The 14743-nt window shown below is 43.3% G+C and overlaps 1 protein-coding gene across 1 annotated transcript in view; it reads left to right on the top strand.

The window, feature by feature from the left end:
- The first annotated feature begins 2699 nt into the window (after positions 1–2699).
- LOC124280790 (dixin-like) overlaps positions 2700–14743 on the top strand; it is an 86210-nt gene continuing 74166 nt past the window's right edge. The window contains 1 exon segment of the mRNA XM_046716763.1: positions 2700–3776. Coding sequence (XP_046572719.1) covers positions 3468–3776 — 309 coding nt within the window. The 5' untranslated portion in view covers positions 2700–3467.

Genomic DNA, 14743 nt, shown 5'->3' with positions numbered 1-14743 from the left:
GTTTCGACTGGACGAAAGGTGTAATGGATACGATATGTCACTGCAACAAAATGAATTTACCTGTTGATAAGATTAAATGACTGGCGAAGACATTTGTTGACAAAATGCACCGCAACTTTCGGTGTTCACAATCCACCTGAAGTCTGTAAAACACATGTAGCTAGTTCGTAGGACAATTGTAGCGTATGCAGATCACCAATATGGCGCAGTGCGCTAGCAGCGAAGTCGCTTTTGGAGGTTAAAACGTTGTATTTCTGTTGTAACACTTCTTTAGGGGGCGATCTGGATAACTATGTGAAGTTCTGGTTTCAAGAAAATATATTTGTACTCAAAATTATTGGTTAGTCATAAAGTTATATTAATTTGAGTCCGTCGCTTCATTCGTAAGACTCGATTGGGGCGGAGAAATAGACCAATTAGAAGGCAGCATTTACCCGCCAAATACGATGACCTCTGTGCTCTTGTCGTCTTTTCCGTTATTTTATAGCCTAAACGCCCACTCGCATAGTTCTAAAATTGGTTTAATGCCGAAATAAAGTTGTTACGGCGCTCAAAGCTTTTTTAAAAAATTATTTTAAACGCGCAACGTATTTATTCACTTGAAAACCGTCATTCCTTAGGCCAGCCCCATTGTTTATATTTACACCGAGAAGACCTTCCCCCTTTTAAGCGACAGCGGGATCTGTGTTCCTCAATACAATATCGGTTTATATACTGTCTTTTGATACAATAATATATCTTTCTTTAAAATGAAGCTATTCACTCAACGGTTTTGCTTTTTCGTAAGAATTTTGTCATTTGACAGATATATTGATACACTTCTCAAGCCTGTGTGTGACGAGCGTGCGACCACTCACTTTTTCTCTTGTTGACATCGTTGTCAAATTTGCCTTCTAACAGACCGTGTGTACTTTGTAGACACACTTGCTAAAGGCAAACAGATTAACGACCTGCCCGTTGTTATGTTTTAAATTTATAGCACATGTTTTCATGTGAACGGTGGACGTTTTCCCGGAAGAGATCAGAGTCGCTTTATTCTTGTCTTCTCAGAGGTCCGCCATACCACGTGGGAATTGTTTACATCCCACTCTCTTCCGAACATTTTTGTAGACACTTATATTTCTACTTTCACATTGGATTCTCTTCAGAGTAAAAGCGAACGCAATTTAAAAACAATCAACCACCGTGCTTGAAACCCAATCGTCCGGTTTATGACTGACACGAAAATCCCACACCAGGAAATATTACTATTGATGTCCCGGCCCATGAACCAGCGTATTGTAAACAAACACGTGCTGTCCAGCGACGGCCATCTGGAAGAGCAGTAGGCCTAATCAGTTGACCAGACCGAGAAGTGACCAGCTCAGAGTGGTCGGACCCTAAGGAAATCGATAGGTCGGAAGTTGAGTACAAACAACGACGAGAAACCTCGGACTCAGTCGTGGGAGCGAGCTCGCGTGGGGGATCAACAGTTGACAACACCGCGGTCACGCAGGCGAGACGAGAGTGCGCGAGAGACAGTCGGGTGTAGTGGTCACTGGTTGAAAGAAGGGCAGCGAATGACTCCGTATGCAGTGACGAAGATTTGGCATTAACAAAATGAGTTGATAAACTTTGGACCGTACTTCCTAAAGCCAGGGATTTTATACTATGACACAAGACAGTGCTTCTAAATACGGTATGTATCCAAGAAATGTGTGAACATTGCAACTTTCTTATAAAATATCCTGGATATGAAAGTTTATTTTCACGGGACTTAATTTTTAAAAAATTATTGTCAGCATTCGATGTTCTGACAACGTGAAACCCAGGTTTATTTTTATATTGTTTTTAACCCCGGAAGCAAACGACCCCTGTGTGGCGGGACACAAGAGGACTAAAGCACTTTGTACACAGGGTACTTGAGAAATACCCCAAGCGTTTTATTGGCGTTGGATGAGCAGAATTCCCACGAAGTGCCTTGACAGGGTGTAAACACTGCTTCAGCTCGAGCGGAAAACGTACTTGGCCTAATGTGAAGTGACACCATTGACAGTAGCCACTGTATACGAATGAAAGTCGCCACAATGACAGGTGCGCTAATGCATGTGGTCTTAAACGACGTATACAAGAGATATACACTTTACAAAAGCCAGGCTGTGTTGTGTATACGTGTAGAAATAGCGCTCAAGGAAGCGACCGAGATCCATGCATAATATCAACTCACGGATATTAAATATGAGACATGAAATCGTTAAATTTTGACATTTCGAAATAGATTATGGACTCCACTCACAATGTTCCTCAATAGAAATTGATCAAGGTGTTGCACAGACAGTGTTTGATTGTGGGACATTGAAGATTGGAACAGGCCCCTAGAAGCATCAAGTTACCTTCAGTGTGGAATGTGTCAGGACGGTCGAAGGTGGCGTTTACAAGGAGAGTGTGTTTCCTAATTGGATTATACCTGTGTTTACCTGTGTAGGATCCCTGACCGTTACCCCAGTATTTGTGAGTTCAGGTGAAACCCAGTTATGTTGAACCTGGATAGGTGACTATATCCACGTGAAGCGGCGGCTCTCGTGAAATCTGTCGACGTAATGATTGATGTGAAATTGACTAATATGCTGTCATCAAAACAGGCGCTCGCTTCAGTAAGCTCGTTAGCAACATTCGTTCAAACGCTTACTCACATAAGGGTGTTCATATATTCAAAATATTGAATATCGGCAGTATAGATATATTTAATGTCGCGTGAACTGTGTTCATTTGCAATATTCAATGTATCCCTGAGATAAATATGGCAATTCTTAATTAATCCGGAGTGTAAAGTTCAACACTTCTGACACTGTATGGAAAGTATTATCTACACAGCGTGTATGTACAAAATTCGTGTATGCTCAGTAAGGGCCGGACGAACCACAGCTGCCCAAACGCCAGGTAAAGTTGACTCTGGGAGATAACACGCATTCCTCTGGAGAATTCTTCACAAGGTGCGTTTTTCTGTGCCTTTTTATTTTCGAACTTTTGTGACCACAAGGCAACCCCAAGAAGAGAGAAAACATCGGGGCTGAACGTAGGAAAGCTTTGTCCTGACCAGTTTATAGGTTACGCTTGAGCAGTTTGGCCAAATATGTCGCGATGTAATTATTACGAGTGACCTTAATCGCTATTGCTTTGGGTGAAGTGTGTGTGTGACGGAAAACCATTCAGTGGTGCTTATTTGATATTTACGGGTGAACAGATTTCACTGAGCCGACGGAAAAATGACAGGGTGGTTGTCCAGCCGCATGGAATTGCGACGATGACTCTCGAATAAGAGATATCAGGGTCCGATATCACTTCACTAAAGTGTTTGAACAGGATATAATAGGCCTACCTCATGCAAAATGATGATATTACAAAACGACACAAGGGTGCTGATGTTCGATTGGACAACGCGGGCACTGTGAAACCCTCAGCCGTGTGATAACCCGTTATCTCTCAGGATGATATCAGGGCAAAGGAAGTCGCCACTTATCGTACCCCACACGGAGAAATTCCTAAGACTTGGGAGAAACACCCCGACCCCCATCACCACGCCCGTTCCCTCAGACCCCCGTCTGTCCCCACGGGTGATGGTCGACGTCGATCTGTCGTTCGTCAGGCCCCAGAACGTGGATACTGCAACCGTTGTGAACCACTACCTCCGGAGTCGAACCCCGACCCCCTCCCCACTGCTGTCTGATTCTGACACCTCACGGGAGGGGAAGGGGGCGGTAGCAGGGACAGGGAAGAAGGAGACGCATATAAAACAGGTGAGTGGATGTTTCTAATTAGATCTTAATACAGGTGTCCCATCCTCGTTAGTCGGGACGATTTATGTTGTTCCGGAAGCTCTGCCATATTTAGTACACACACGGACGCGCGCGCAGACACACATACACACGTATGCATGCATTCATAGACTCACATGCATAATTACGCATACAGTAGGTCATACGTACGTACACACGGTCATACGTACTTGCTGTCATACATGCACAGTCATTCACATTACGGGACATTCTGGGACCGTGGGGTAGTGTACTAGTGTTTGAAGCGTTGGATCGTGACTCCGTTGACCGGTTCGATTCCCAACATGGGTACAATGTGTGAATGTCTAGTGTACCCCGCTGTGATATTGCTGAAATGATGCTGAAAGCGGCGTAAACCTAATTCACTCACATTTGGGAGGACTTCGCTGCCTTGAAAATGATCTGAAAGCGAGGGAAGAGATGCTGCATCTGTCTTCAAGGTTACTTATAACTTGTGTCATAACAGATATATGCCTTCTCCCAAGTACACTCTCGTACACGCATGAGTGCATATGTATTGACAGACTTGCAAAAGTCTCTTAGGCAAAAATAATAGTTTAAATGATAATTTCTAAAAAACAAACACCCATAATTTATATTGAAAAGGAGCCCAAGTGAGATGGGAGATTCAGAACTTAAGCCTTGGGAAATCTAGACTTCATTAATTTAATTAGGACTTTAGTATTGCAGGGAGGGCTAGGTTGAAGGTAGCCTGTCATACAGACCCTGAAGCCAAGGTATCTAAGAAAGCACACACAAGCCGGGAAAATGTGGCAAGTCAGATTTCCACAGCTCAGGAAAATGAAGAAAGTCTCAGGGCTCCTTTTCATTATATTTGATTTTTCTTTTACTATGAACCTTTTTTCTGTAAAATATGTTTATTTCAGAGACTAGTTGTTAGTCTAGGTTGTAGGGAAAATGGGCGGTGGGGTAGCCTAATGGTTAAAGCGTTGGCTCGTCACGCCGAATACCCGGGTTCGAATCCCCACATGGGCACAATGTGTGAAGCCCATTTCTGGTGTCCCCCGCGGCGTAAAACCAAACTCAGTCAGTCAGTGTAGGGGAAATAATGTGGTTCAGGGACTGTGGGACAGACGTTTTGAACTTCAAGGACAGAACCAGAAAATGGCTGATACAGTAAACGAGTCGGGAAAGAATTTCGACGTTGCTAATGATCTGTTTATTAAGAGACGATTATAAGTGTTAATTGTAATTGATCAGCTGGCTGATCCTTGATTTGTGATGAGTCGTATAGATGCAAAAAGAAAGAAAACACTTGGACGTATAAAGTCCTGAAGCCAGCAACTGCTTGTGTGTGTTAGTGTGGAGTGGGGGTGGGTGGGGGTGTGCCGACGCAGGAGTTATTCCCATGCATTTGTTCAGTGCTTGTCCTAGCCTATTAACTCATCATGTAGTGGGGTTGTCATGAGACAGACGTGAAGCGACGGGTGGACCGGCTGACACTGGCTGTTGGCTGCATGTCTGTCTACTTCGTTTGTGTTGATGTGAATACCGTGACATGTTCCTGGGGTGGCGGAGCGGTCACAGCGTCCGGTCGTCACGCTTGGGGCCGGGTTCGATCTTCCGCAGACAGACAGACAATTGTTTATTTACATCTCACTTCAGTACAACATAATATTAAATACATATAGACGTAGAACATGAGTTAAAGTACAGAACCACTCAATATGAGTTATGACTTAACTGACCGAGTTTTAGTTTTACGCCGCTTTTAGCAATATTCCAGCAATATCACCGTGGGGGACAACGCATTCTGTTTGACGAGTGAACGCTTTAACCACTAGGCTACCCCATCGCCCCAATATGAGTTATGAGAGACAATAGTCGTTTCAAAATCTTAAACTTACAACCATAAATAAAATAGTAAAAAATATCACCACTTTGACACAACAAACGTTTTTCAGTATTTGTTAAAACATAAAAGTCCGCATCATGTGAATAACAATATGAAAAAAGTTTCCGCATGGGGGCAGTTTGTGAGATTGAACCAAAAGGTAGCCTGTCTGTATACAACAGAGAGTGTATGCGACGTAAAATATAACTCACTCACTCCACGGCCTCGAAGCAATGAGTAAAACAATCATGTGGAAAGGTCAAGGAGTAACGTCAAATTCGGAATTCCCCCAGCTGTTTGGCAGATACTATCCTGTAGGTGAAGGTCAGATGTCGGGGTTAAAAATATTATGTGTTAAGGACAAGGCGTGGAGTAAATGTCCTTTGTTTGAAATCGATGTGTGTTCCAAGAATGACCTTACAGTGACAGGCTGGTGGCGGGGTAGTCTACTGGCAGTAGTGGTTAAAGCGTTCACTCGTCACGCCGAAGAACCGGGTTCGATGCTCCACATGGATCCAACGTGTGGTGTCCCTGCTAAAAGCTGCGTAGAACCATACACACTAAGTCACACTGTACATGACCGGGTTCGATTCCCCACATGGGTACAATGTGTGAAGCCCATTTCTGGTGTCCCCCCGCCGTGATATTGCTGGAATATTGCTAACAGCGGTGTAAAACCTAACTCACTCACTCACACTGTACATGATCAGGGCGTCTACACCGGTGGCACGCGGACCTCTGGTATAAATGAATAACACCATGGGAAAGGGACAAAGAAGGACAGAAACAACAAAGTGCTTCTGGTCGTGATCTCGTGAAGTCTCGCGAGACTCCAGACAGATAAACATGGCGTTTAGCCTGGAAGCTCTGACCTTTCTGGTTAGATGTATTCTGTCACCCTCGGGACTCCCGAGTTGGAGCTGGTCCCACATATTGGATCGAGTGTAGTCTGTCATACGTACCCCTAAATGGCTTAAAGAAATATATCCAAGAAAGCCCATGCAAGTCAAGAATATGTGGCAAGTCCGAAAATGAAGAAAGCCCCTGGGCTCTTGTGATTATGTTTTATGAACAGTTTTTTCCCCCTGTAATGTATGTTCATTTCAGAGTCGAGATGTAAGTATAGATCGAGTGGTCTGACTCCATTTGTGGATGATGCATGCTATCATATCTCAGCTGCATAGATCGATTGGTGATGTCAGTCGCTTTACTGCGCAGACTCCATTTATTTAACAAACCGCCGTTACGTAGCTGGAGTGAGTGAGTTTAGTTTTACGTCGCACTTAGCAATATTCCAGCTTTACGGTGGCGGTATGTAAATAATCGAGTCTGGACCAGACAATCCAGTGATCAACAGCATGAGCATACGATGATGTGTCAACCAAGTAAGCGAGCTGACCACCGACGTAGCTGGAATATTGCGGCAACAAATGAACGTTGAAACACATGACTAATATCCCCAAAGACTTTCCACATCGTCATCCATCATCTCACGAATTTTTATTTGATTATTTTGAATTTTTAAAAATCCATTGCCAATTTGAATCAGGTGAAAAAAAAGGTGTTTTTCACACTTTTCTTTAAACAACCACAACTGCCCCACACTGAGGTGTGTTTTACCTCACGGTGTCAGCATTACAGAGGTCGCCCACATTCCCTCTCCCTTAACCAAACTTTGGTGGTGTTTGCATGACATCAAAGGAGTTTCACCTGTGCATTGTTTGTGTCACGCGTGTTTGATTCGCCGCCTCACGTGGGTTAATAAGTTACACATTGTTATACAACGTTACCTGACCTTGATTTAGCCATGATTAAGACTCACGTCCGTGTTCACCTGGTGTTGGCCTTCGTTAATTTGAATCATCGAATACGCTTACTGTCTTCAGTCGTGTACCGGTGTTCGGGTTTTCTGTTACCCCACTTTGATTCTATCCCCCGGATTGATTCCTTTGGTTTGATCAGGGATACTCTACGTCTTCTATTCTCCCTGGTTTTGATCCACTTTGGAATCATGTTTCGTTGGAGTTTATTGTGTGTGGTACCGGTGCTTTGGTATTTCTTACAGCCACTTTGATTTGATAAGAAGATATTTTCCCCTAAAAATGTGGATCTATTCAAATCGTTTGTCTTGAGTCGACAAGAGAATGTCTTCATATGGTCTTTTTGTTTACAGTAGCGGAAGGTGTATTCATATATTCATATCTCACGGCGCTTCACAGATTTTCAGTAGACGGAGAAACATATCTAAATTAAGGGACAGTTGGACCGTTTATTATTTATGGCTGTGTGTGTGTGTGTGTGTGTGTGTGGTGATGATGATGATTTATTTCTTGTTTATTTGTCTCCCACTTTGTTCTGGGGAGCGTTGGGGGTGTCAGCAAGTTTTTACACACGTACAAGGAGGGGGGCAGCAATTTTGCACATAAGATTATGTTTAGAGTTATGCTATAAAATTATGGGAAGGGGTGGGGATAATTGATTTTGTACATGACATGCAGGGGGTCACTTCCTTTGTACATAGATTTGGGGTGGTGGGGTGGGGGGCATTCACACATGCTTCTCCATACAAATCATCATCTGTCCCTATGTGAAAGAGCGAGTTTAGTTTTACACCACCTTTAATACTATTCCAGCAACATCACGGCGGGGGACACCAGGAATGGGCTTCACACCTTATACCCATGTGGGGAATCGAACCAGGGTCTTCGGCATGACGAGCGAACGCTTTGGCCACTAAGCTACCCCACCGCCCCTATCTGAATTAATACGCCTGGCAGTGCATTTGTCAGTGTCGCGAGGGGGCTCCACTTTCATTAAGCCATGCAACTTGCTGACAGGCAAAGAATATTCCACAATAACAGCACCCGGTGACTCAGAGATATGCAGTACGCGGTGTTCGATCGATAATGTAGGTTGTAAATGTGTCTAATTTCATCACCTAAATAGGACACGAATGCATAGGTATGTTCTGTACCTACTGAATAAATAGTAGCACATTAGCGTGTATTTGATTTCATATGTAATCTACGTAATTTTGTCGTCATTCTGTCGATGTTATGACACGTCGTTCTGTGGAATGACGTCATAATGAATGTGACGTCAGAGGAAAGCGTAGCTTCAGGGAGTTGGCTTTGTTGAACATTACGACCTTGTTTACACTAGCTAGCGTGACTGAATAGTCTCTAAATGTGGCGGCCTCTTTGTTGTCGGTTGAAGATATAATCTGCCCTTCACATAATCCATCATGTCGGGATATAATCTGTCATTAGCCTGTCAGGAACCCAATTCGAAATGTCGACCAACAAATGATCGCCAGTGAAATGTCACGAATATTTCAAGCGCATAGAATCCACACTATCATTGGATCTCATGATCTGTTTTTATTCACGACCCTCAGCTTTGTTTCCCGCAGCAGACAAATACACACTTCACTGTTATATATGATCACGTGACATGTGAGGTTCACAAAATATCCGCTTTTATCACACGACGCACATGCAAGATTATCTTGCCTCACACATAAATGCCGTTTTCTGATTGGCTGAGCTCTTTTCTATTATTTTCAATGTGCCCCGCTTACAAGCGAGTAACATTTTCTATGTACCCAGCTGGGAATGCCGAACTAATTTGGTACTTCGTAGTAGTAATTCTTTATCTCGAATAACATTGAATCAAGTATGATGTACGGAAATTACCGATGTTTTGCGAATGCAAATCGATGGAAGGGAGATAACTCTAAGTTTGTTTTTCTTGTCGTCTTGTCGTCTGGTACTCCATACTGTGATCCGATACCGGAGCTTCAAACAGTTCAAAATTACCATTGAGGTGTTCGGTAAGATAAATACGTTGCTCACTGGTCGCTCGGGAATATAAACAAACATCGAGGGTACATCAGCCCATTTCCCCCTCGAGACCAGTGAACAACTTATATTATACAGTGTAATATATCGCTTTTCTATTAATTTCGTCCCGAAAGTGACGTCACATCCTCCCTTGCTCCTAACAATGAACCTAGCACAAATTTCCTCTCGCTCGTCAGAGAAATCTGATTGGCCGGCTGTTTTTAGCGCTTCAAACTGACTGAAAACGAAGTTCAGGTGGCAGATGGGGCCACTATATTTCTAATATAAATGGAAATTGAAAACGCTGGATAGTCTACGACGACCACACGACCGCAAACATGAATGAACGTGAACTTCTCCTGAGACCTACTACACGTTACACAAACGTCCCTCTGTGACCAAATACATTGTATCACTATCTAAAGACCCATTCACTGTATAGCTGTTGTGTGTGAAGACGTTCGTGGCATGTGATTGTTCTGTATGTTTTATAGATCACTCAGTCAGTTGATATGACATATATACAACCTAGACTAACACTTAGTCTCTGAATATATATAATTTGGATAGTAATAAATATAACCATTTACACTGAAAAAGATCCCCAGTGAGAATGGAGATTCAGAACCTGGGGAAATCTTGATTTGCTTCATGTAGAGCCTTAGCATTGCAGGAAGGGCTCGGCAGTAGGGAAAATAATGTGGTTCAGGGACTGTGAGACAGGCTACATTGCAGGGAGGGCTAGGCAGTAGGGAATATAATGTGGTTCAGGGACTGTGAGACAGACTACATTGCAGGAAGGGCTCGGCAGTAGGGAAAATAATGTGGTTCAGGGACTGTGAGACAGGCTACATTGCAGGGAGGGCTAGGCAGTAGGGAATATAATGTGGTTCAGGGACTGTGAGACAGACTACATTGCAGGAAGGGCTCGGCAGTAGGGAAAATAATGTGGTTCAGGGACTGTGAGACAGACTACATTGCAGGGAGGGCTAGGCAGTAGGGAAAATAATGTGGTTCAGGGACTGTGAGACAGACTACATTGCAGGGAGGGCTAGGCAGTAGGGAAAATAATGTGGTTCAGGGACTGTGAGACAGACTACATTGCAGGGAGGGCTAGGCAGTAGGGAAAATAATGTGGTTCAGGGACTGTGAGACAGACTAATATTGCAGGGAGGGCTAGGCAGTAGGGAAAATAATACACTCTTGCCTACCTCTGTTAAACTGGTCTCTTGTATGTATAGCGCCCGTGTCGAAGTGTAAGTAATATAGTGCGTACATTGACACCGGTATGGAAACAAGTCTAAATGTTATTGAAGTGTTTGAATAGATCTATATATGACAGGCGTGTGATATGTTTTTGTTGTGATAATCCAGTATCGAGTGACAGATATAATCTTCATATCCAAACAATCGATGAAAGGTACGTAGAAGACGTTTGAGTGCGTGATACTGGTGAAATGAGATTTGGCAGTGGAAAATCGTGTATATTTTCAATGTAGTAGGATCATCACTTTTCTACTCACTGTTGTGAGATAACACTTGTCTCTTTACTGAAGTGGGATGATATAATTTTTCAACACAGGGCAATATCACTTTTGCATTTACTGCAGTTGGATATCACTTTTGCCTTCACTGCAGTGTGATATCACTTTGTGTTTACTGCAGTGGAATATCACTTTTTGTTTACTGCAGTGTGATATCACTTTTGCCTTTACTGCAGTGTGATATCACTTTGTGTTTACTGCAGTGGAATATCACTTTGTGTTTACTGCAGTGGGATACCACTTTGTGTTTACTGCAGTGGGATGCCACTTTGTGTTTACTGCAGTGTGATATCACTTTGTGTTTACTGCAGTGGGATACCACTTTTGTCTTCACTGCAGTGGGATGTCACTTTTGTCTTCATTGCAGTGGGATATCACTTTTGTCTTTACTGTAGTGGGATATCACTTTTGTCTTCACTGCAGTGGGATATCACTTTGTGTTTACTGCAGTGGGATATCACTTTGTGTTTCCTGCAGTGGGATATCACTTTTGTCTTCACAGCAGTGCGATATCACTTTTCTCTTCACTGTAGTGGGATATCACTTTTGTCTTCACTGCAGTGGGATATTACTTTTGTCTTCACAGCAGTGGGGTATCATTTTTGTCTTCACAGCAGTGGGGTATCACTTTTGTCTTCACAGCAGTGGGATATCACTTTTCTCTTCACTGCAGTGGGATATCACTTCTATCTTATGCAGTGGAATATCACTTTAACGGCAGCGGGATATCACTTTTGTCTTCACTGCAGTGGGATGTCACTTTTGTCTTCACTGCAGTGGGATATCACTTTTGTCTTCACTGCAGTGTGATATCACTTTTCTCTTCACTGCAGTGGGATATCACTTTTGTCTTCACAGCAGTGGGGTATCATTTTTGTCTTCACAGCAGTGGGACATCACTTCTATCTTATGCAGTGGAATATCACTTTAACGGCAGCGGGATATCACTTATAGTTTAACGGCAGCGGGATATCACTTTTACCTTCACTGCAGTGGGATATCATGTATATTTTCAGTGCAGTGGGATATCACTTTTACCTTCATTGCAGTGGGATATTATGTATATTTGCAGTGCAGTGGGATATCACTTTTACTTTCACTGCAGTCGGATATCATGTATATTTTCAGTGCATTGGAATATCACGTGTATCTTCACTGCAGTGGGATATCATGTATATTTTCTATGCAGTGGGATATCACTTATCTTCACTGCAGTGGGATATCATGTATATTTTCAGTGCAGTGGGATATCACTTTTACCTTCACTGCAGTGGGATATCATGTATATTTTCAGTGCAGTGGGATATCCCATTTCTCTCCAATACAGTGACAAAGAGAAAAGAAGGAATAACTCATACCAGTAAAGAAATTGACAACCAAGGGCGTTGGTCATCGGATTCATACGATTCATTTATTTACCTAACCGTCTGTTGCTCGCTCCCGACCAAACCCGTCACCCTGTTGAAATGGCAAGGTTGTTAAACAGATTTTATGGCATATCCCAATGTGAGAAGTGCAATAGCCCCACTTTAAAGCACACACGGTACCCTGGTCCTCAAACACGATAAAGTCATCTGTCCCTTTGATCAACTTAATATTAAACTAGTACATCCCCACCGTGATGGTGATTCCAACTTAATGGGTGGGAATGTTGACATGAGGGAGACAAGTGATGGCCAGACAATGATGGTCAGTGTGCAAGGTCACGTGATACTTGACCTCTTGCACGCAGACATGTATTGACGACTTACCGCACTTCCAGGCGGTATTTGGCAGCTCGGTGGGCAATCACTGGCTTCGACGACATTCGGATTTTATCGACCGTCTCCGTTACTTCAAACAAGGGGGCTTATTGTTTTACTGTACGTACATTCAGATCATTCCGCAGTGAAATCGGCCGTCATAATCTCCACGCACTGAAACACACCCTTATCCCACCGAGTGTTATTATATATACTTACCAGATTATACCACGGTGATGCAATGGAGTTTACCGTAAGGTATCAAGTATTATGTTTACGTACACTCAATCAGGGCATGTCTGGACGCCTGAAATCTATACCTAGGTCACACACTTAACACACAAAGTCTTAACGCCATCTGTTTATGATATAGCGTATTTTGTATTTCAAGTTTGAAGGTATGGCAACGTGTTTCTGTGCATTGTTGTCGTAGATGCTGAAGAATATTGATGAAATGTGCTAAGGAATTCATTGTTCTTTACGTTGTTTTGTTGAGAAAACGGTTTTTAAAGTAATAATTATAATAATAATTGAGATCTCTCGCTTGCACCACAAGCGCACTGTCGTCAGAGTCACCATTGTTCTCGGTGCCGTTGGTTTGGTACCTACTGATCCCTTGGCGCAGATCAGGAGAGTGTCCGGGTTCTCCACAGGGAGCACAGCCCTTCTGACACTCTGGGAAATGCAGAAGGCTGCAGTGTTGGGGAGTCGCCACATTCTCCGGAAAGTTCTTGGTGGATTGGGCTAGGCAGTGTTTCCTGGGAGATGTCCCTTTCGCTGTCTGGGCTGCGTGTAGAGGGGTCAAGGGCCCTGAGCTGATGATGAGCCTTACCAGCCTGACTGTGCCAGGATCACCCGAACCCTCTCTACTGCATTTTCATTTTAATCTGTACAACATAATAATATTCAACGGAAAAAGTTTGCGAGCTTGACCACCCGATGCAGTTAGTCGCCTCTTACCACAAGCAGGGATTGCTGAAGCAATATTCCAGCAACATCAAGGCGGGGGACACCAGAAATGGGCTTCACACATTGTGCCCATGTGGGGATTCGAACCCGGGACTTCGGCGTGATGAGCCAACGCTTTAACCATTAGGCTATCCCACCGCCCCCTCACAGCGTAGTTGAAATTAATTCATTAGGGAATGCGGCATAAAATCCTACTCACTCACTCACTTCGGGAATCAAACGCGTCTTTTATGCGCAAATAACGAACACTTAACTTAAACGAACCCCCACTCCGTCAAACACCACGACGTGCACACAAACACACCAGGGAGAGATAATCCACCACGTTGCTGGGACTAGCGTCGTCACAGAATGCCAACAGCACGGAGAGCTTAAACCGCACACTTTGGAGTAAATATTTTCACTGTAGATCTGTCGATACACTTGAGAAATGTTAAAGATAACTACTGATACCACTAGCCGGTTCATTGTCAACTGTTGTCAAACAACTTCTGAAATCCGACAACCGATGACAAAATTCCTCCACAATGACTAACACAATATATGCACGTTATCACCCGCCTGTCATTATACACGATTACGTATCACGAAAGGGGAGAGAACTGAGTTCAGGACGAATCTGACGCGTATGTCCAGCACCGTTTATCTCCCTTAGCCTTAACAGGTATTTTGAAAATTGATCCTAGCTCCGTGACAAGTTCAAGTTGAATGTACTGTAAGATTAGGGGAGATAATCTGGTATTATCGGGCCTACTGAAGTAGATTCCAAATGCTTGACCTCTTTACATTGGTTCCAAGCATAGATGGAATTTAATGCAATTTATCACCCCCACTGAATGCCGACATTGCTATGTAAGTAACAAGTATATATACCTGAGTAAATATTGATAGTTATATTTAGTATGGGACAATAAGCTGATGCCGGGTGGTCGGATACAGTTCTGCATGCACAGACATATCTGAAAAACATATATAA

Source organism: Haliotis rubra, unplaced genomic scaffold (genome assembly GCF_003918875.1).
Source record: "Haliotis rubra isolate DU_JTF1 unplaced genomic scaffold, ASM391887v1 Scf274, whole genome shotgun sequence".
Classification (NCBI taxonomy): domain Eukaryota; kingdom Metazoa; phylum Mollusca; class Gastropoda; order Lepetellida; family Haliotidae; genus Haliotis; species Haliotis rubra.
This window is presented reverse-complemented; position numbering and strand designations above follow the sequence as displayed.